This window comes from Zingiber officinale, chromosome 5B, assembly GCF_018446385.1.
Source record: "Zingiber officinale cultivar Zhangliang chromosome 5B, Zo_v1.1, whole genome shotgun sequence".
Classification (NCBI taxonomy): domain Eukaryota; kingdom Viridiplantae; phylum Streptophyta; class Magnoliopsida; order Zingiberales; family Zingiberaceae; genus Zingiber; species Zingiber officinale.
Window position 1 is genome coordinate 20,568,187 of NC_055995.1, and position 6,391 is coordinate 20,574,577.

The window sequence follows — 6,391 nt, forward strand, 5'->3', positions numbered from 1 at the left end:
TAACAAAATAAAATAATCCAACAATTGGAAATGTAATCCTCAATATTTATCAAGCATACCTACAGTAGCATCCATATCATGATTTGAATGTTGCAAAGAAAGGTTTAAGGACGTGCCTTCGCGTTTAAGACGTTTGACAATCGATCCTTGGCGCGAGGAGATGAGGAGCATGAGCAGGGAGCTTTTAGCCGACCCTCCTTCCTCCAGAACCTCACGTTTTTCTTTCTTCCCACTATGCTTTGGCGAGGGAGAACACGGCAGTGCAAGTTTCCCCTTTTTTTTCTCCCTTTTAAAGCTAGGGCTTCGACTTTAATTTACCCATCTCCAATAATCCCATGGCCCTTTTTTTTTCTATTTCCACTTTTTGCAACCTTTTAGTATTTATATAGCCATTATTTATTCAAATTAACATGAATAACTCATTTAATTAAATTAATCTAGCGATCGTTAGGGGATCTTTAATTAAATTAATCTAGTGGTTTACGTTAGGGGATCTTGGGTGTTATAATTCCTTCCTCCCTAAAAAGAAATTTCATCCTCAAAATTAGAACTTACCAAATAACTCCGGGTAGAGGCTTCTCATGTCGGTCTGAGTCTCCCAGGTAACTTCTTCCTTTGAATGATTTAGCCACCTGACCTTGATCATCTTTATGACTTTATTCCGTAATCTCCTCTCCTGCCTGCTCAAGATCTGTGTTGGTCTCTCTTCATAGGACAGATTTGGTGTAAGCTGTAGTGGTTCAAAATTTAGTACATGTGAAGGATTCGACATGTACTTGCGGAGCATCGAAATATGGAACACATTGTGCACTCCTGCAAGGTTAGGTGGAAAAGCCACTCGATAGGCCAATGCTCCCACTCTTTCTAGAATCTCGAATGGCCCAATGAATCTTGGGCTAAGTTTGCCCTTTCGACCAAATCTCATAACACCCTTCATCGGTGCTATTTTCACAAAAACATGATTGTCGAATGCAAACTCGAGGTCCCTTCTTCTTTTGTCAGCGTAACTCTTCTGTCGACTTTGTGCAGCTTTCATCCTATCATGGATCCTGGCAACTAAATCTGCTATATGTTGAATGATTTCCGGTCCCATTTCTGCCCTTTCTCCGACTTCATCCCAATGAATAGGCGATCTGCATTTCCTCCCATAACGTGCTTCATAAGGGGTCATCCCTATAGATGACTGATAACTGTTGTTATAGGTGAACTCCACTAGAGGTAGCTTCGATTCCCAACTCCCCTAAAAATCGATCACACATGCTCGGAGTAAATCTTCCAAAACCTGTATCACTCTTTCTGACTGACCATCGGTATGTGGATGAAATGTTGTATTGAACAGTAGTTTAGTTCCCATAGCGGAATGCAAACTCTCCAGAACGACGACGTAAACTTCGGATCTCTATCCGATATTATAGAAGCTGGAATTCCATGCAACCTGACTATTTCTCGGATGTATAACTCTGCGTACTGGGTCATGGAGAAGGTCATCTTCACTGGTAAGAAATGTGCTGACTTAGAGAGACAATCTACTATAACCCAAATGGCATTATACCCCTTCACTGTTCTAGGCAAGCCTACTACAAAATCCATCGTAATGTTTTCCCATTTCCACTCTGGAATAGGAAGTGGCTTAAGCATCCCTGCTGGTCTCTGATGTTCTTCTTTGACTTACTGACAAGTTAAACATTCTGATACAAAACGTATGATGTCTCATTTCATACCTGGCCACCAATAAAGTAATTGCATGTCCTTGTACATCTTTATACTCCCTGGGTGAATCGAATAAGGAGCATTATGGGCCTCGGCCAAAATTTCGGCCCTAAGCGAGTCACCACTAGGAACCCAAAGTCGTCCTCGATATTTAACAATACCATCCTCAATTGTGTATAATATCATGTCCTTAGACTCATCCCTCTTCTTCCATTTCTGTAGTTGCTCATCTATTGTTTGTCCTGTCCGAATTCTGTCCCTCAAGGTAGACTGCACTATCATAATTAGGGGTCTCGCCCCTAGCATATATCTCAAGGTTGAACCTCTGAACCTCTGCTTGAAGAGGTCTTTGCACCGATAGTTGGGCTATGACTGATTTTTCCTACTCAAGGCATCTGCAACCATATTAGCTTTTCCGGAATGGTAGCTAATATCACAGTCGTAGTCCTTCACAAGTTCTAGCCATCTCCTTTGTCTCATATTAAGCTCTTTTTGGGTAAAGAAGTACTTAAGACTCATATGATCAGTAAAAACTTTGCACTTCTCACCATACAGATAATGTCTCCATATCTTCAAGGCAAATACAACTACTGCTAACTCCAGGTCATGGGACGAGTAATTCTTCTCATGCACTTTCAGCTGTCTAAATGCATATGCAATAAATCGATCATGCTACATAAGCACTGCACCCAAACCTAGCTTCGAAGCATCTGTATACACTACATACTCTTCTTGCCCTGATGGCATGGCTAAAACTGGTGCAGTAGTAAGATTTTGCTTTAACTTCTCGAAACTCTCCTGACAATCTTATCCCCATACAAATTTGGCACTCTTCTTCGTCAGAGTTGTCAAGGGTACTACGATAGAGGAAAACCCCTTGATGAATTTCTGATAGTAGCCAGCTAAGCCCAAGAAACTACGTATCTCGGTTGCGGTCCTAGGCACTAACCATTCTCTGATTGCTGCAACTTTAGCAGGATCGACTTCCAAACCATCTTTTGAGATGATGGGGCCTAGGAATGCCACTCTCTCTATCCAAAACTCGCACTTGCTGAACTTTGCAAACAACTTCTGATCTTGCAGTATCTGCAATGTTGTCCTTAAGTGATGACTATGCTCCTCTCTGCTCTTCGAATAGACTAAGATATCGTCTATGAATACTATAATGAATCGATCAAGATATGACCGGAACACGCGATTCATGAGATCCATGAAGATCGTCGGGGCATTTGTTACTCCGAATGGCATCACTATAAACTCATAATGTCCGTATCGAGTTCTGAAAGTCATCTTATACACATCGGCTTCCTTTACCCTCAACTGATGGTATCCTGATCGAAGATCTATCTTCGAAAATACTGAAGCTCCTTGCAACTGATCAAATAGATCTTCAATTCTTGGTAGGGGATACTTGTTTTTCACTGTTACTCTATTTAGTTCTCGGTAATCGATACAGAGCCTCATGCTCCCATCCTTTTTCTTTACAAAAAATACAAGCACGCCCCATGGGGAAAAACTTGGGTAAATGAATCCTTTATCTAGCAACTCCTGAATCTGATCCTTTAACTCTTTCATTTTTGTGGGTGTTAGACGATACGGTACCTTGGAGATGGGCACCATATCTGGCATCAGTTCAATAGAAAATTCTACCTCTCTCGCTGGGGGTTTGCCATAAATATCCTCAGGAAATAGATTTGGAAAGTCTTTGATAACTTCAACATTTTCAATCTTCTGGCTAACAGCATCAGGCACTGAAACAAGACTAGCTAGAAGCCCTTGACAACCTCTTCTCATAAGCTTCTTCGCCCAGATACAAGAAATGATGTGCGGCATCAGTCTATTCTCGGCTGCCTCAAATACAAATGACCTCCCGCTGGGTGGTTTGATAAGCACTAACCTCTGCTGAAAATTGATCGAAGCTCCATTATGTGATAACCAGTCCATCCCCAGAATAACGTCGAATTCAGGCATCTGCAACACAATAAGATCTGCCCGCACTGTGTTCTTCTGCAACCTAAACTCCATGTCCTTCACCATCTTGGTAGATAACATCTGCTCACCGGAAGGCATTGTGACTCTGAATCCTAGTTCTATATCTTTTGGTAAGATTCCTAGCCGCTTCACAAAGGCCTCAGATATAAATGAGTGTGTAGCTCCAGAGTCTAGTAGGGCATAAGTAGCTACACCGGCTATAAATATCCTACCTGCGACCACAATACCATCATATCTAATCAATCCTAACATTTTTTAAAAACTTCCCAATCTAGTCCCCTAGTCTTCAAAAATTCGTAATTCAACCCCGAGACTTTCGAACTCAAGTAAAACAGCACATAGATTCTGGAATTGACAAAACATCCCCTAATTTTTTTTTAAGAGATTTGTTAAACAGACCTAAAGTTTCCAAAGACTGCCAATCAATCTCGGGTTTAGTGCATCGTAATCCCCCCTTGATCTTGCTTTCCTACTCTTGTTTGTAAACTTTTGTTCAAGAATTTTATCCTAAGTCATACGAAATTCCAGACATGCAAATTCTAACTCATCAAGTTCAAATTACCTCAACTAATCCTAGCATTCCATACTTAACATTTCATGCAGTTAGGATACCTGTTATAAGCGTAGTGTCTGGCTTTGCCTCCTCGGCATGCATCATAAATGCTCGACCAGTCATAGGTTCTCGTAGATTTGGGCACTCCTTAGCTTTGTGCCCATCACCTCCGCACTTGAAGCACTTGTAGGTGCCCCACAGGCATTTGCCATGGTGTTGGCGGTTGCATTCCATGCACACTGGTTTCTCATCCATCTTTAGGGTAGCTGCTTTCTGTGGTTGAGGTTTTGGTTGCCCGTGTGACTTCTGTTGTCCCTGTCCTTTTTGTGGCCCTGTATACAGCTTCTTATTCTATTGTTGTTGCTGTGTAGAAGGTCTTTTCCTCTGCATCTCCCACTCAATATCTTTCAAGGATTGCTCGGCTCTGTAGGCTCTAGTGACTGCATCATTATATTCAGTTGGATCTGTCAGTAGAACGTCCCGACGGATGGTAGGTCTGAGACCATCCAGAAAGTGTCTCAATTTTTCAGTAGCATCATTTGCGATTAGGAGCACAAAATGACATCCCCTATCGAACTTTTTGACGAACTCAGTGACAGATAGGGCTCCCTGTCGGAGACACATGAACTCCCTCTTTAGCCTGGATCTCACATCTGCAGTGAAGTACTTCTCATAGAAGATCCTCTTGAACTCCTCCTAACTCAAGGTATTTAGATTCACCCCTCTTTCGGATCCCTCCCACCATATGGAAGCATCATCCTTCAGCAGATATATAGCACATCGAACCATGTCAGTGTCAGCCATGTTCATGTATCGGAAGATTACCTCTAAAGATCAGATCCATCCTTCAGCAACAAAGGGATCAGTAGTCCCAGCAAAGTCTTTAGGATTCATCCTCCTGAACTGCACATATACATCATCCTATCGTACCCTATTAACGGTACTTGCATGCTGCTCTAGGAGTTGAGCCATTCCTTCTAGTATACGAGTAGCAGCATCTGGGAGTGGAGGAAAGGATTGGGGAGCACTACGTCTCGGAGGCATATCTACATATATCAACCCACATGCATTTATATTTAAAACACTTAACATCGTAATTTTGGTATCATAAAAGCATTTAAGTTCCACATATAAAATACTTAGCAATAAAACTCACCGACTTGAGGCTTGACTTCTCGAGCTTCCCAGAACTGACAGTAGACACATCCCTTATAAGATCATTGCTCTGATACCAACTGAAATGACCCTAACTTTTACCTTGACTTTAAACTGTGCTAGAAATTTCTACAATATTATTTATTCTCTCTTCACACACACACACATATATATATATATATTCTTTTTCTATAAAAATAGTCGTAGCAATACACTTTAATTAATAGTTAAACTACGATTGACATATGAATGCACATGATCACCAAAATTCAAAAACCAGTAAAGTTCCACGAACAGAAAGTAATGTACTAACCCATACATCTCAAAAGAAAATATAACAATTCTTTTAAACTCCCTTTTTTTCTTTTTTTCTTTTTTACAAAACCCCTCAAAGCATGAATTATATAACACATTTTATTATTATTATTCTTGTGATTGACTCATCCACCGAAGCTGCAAGGTCCTCAGGTGTGTACTACCAGCCTAGTCCGATCAAGTGTCAATGCCTCCAGTCTCCTCATTTTCCTCACCTGCATCCATTCAAACCTAGTGAGTCTAACGACTCAGCACATCCTGACCATGACATCAAATATTATATAGATAGGCACATGCATCAGAAATAAGAAGAAAACCATGAACATATTCATTTCCACAGACCATTAAATTTCTTAAGCATTGTATATCATTTCATGTATCATTAACGTCACCATCATTCAGCATAGCCTATAACATTTATCGTTTTGGGGTTAGCGTCCCGGCTATGCGCTTTCAGCTGTGTACCTGCATTTACCTCCCTCCATATCCATGGAATCGGCTCTAGGGGGGCGCTGATGTGGCGGTTCCACATTTTTTTTCTATAATATTTATCATAAATCTCTCTTTTTTTTCATTGGGAGTGACTGGTCATCATCATTTATCCTTTATCCTCTATATATATATTCTTTTTCCATAAAAATAGTCGTAGCAATACACTTTAATTAA

The 6,391-nt window shown here is 40.8% G+C and overlaps 1 protein-coding gene across 1 annotated transcript; it reads right to left on the reverse strand.

The window, feature by feature from the left end:
- Positions 1-544: 544 nt before the first annotated feature.
- Positions 545-1,171, reverse strand: LOC121986553. The gene has a single exon (XM_042540518.1). The coding sequence runs from the start codon at positions 1,169-1,171 to the stop codon at positions 545-547; it is 627 nt and encodes a 208-aa protein (XP_042396452.1).
- Between the last annotated feature and the right edge of the window lie 5,220 nt (positions 1,172-6,391).

Excerpts from the sequence above, each read along its gene's own strand:
- LOC121986553 (XM_042540518.1), bottom strand. The coding sequence starts at position 1,171 with ATGACCCCTTATGAAGCACGTTATGGGAGGAAATGCAGATCGCCTATT.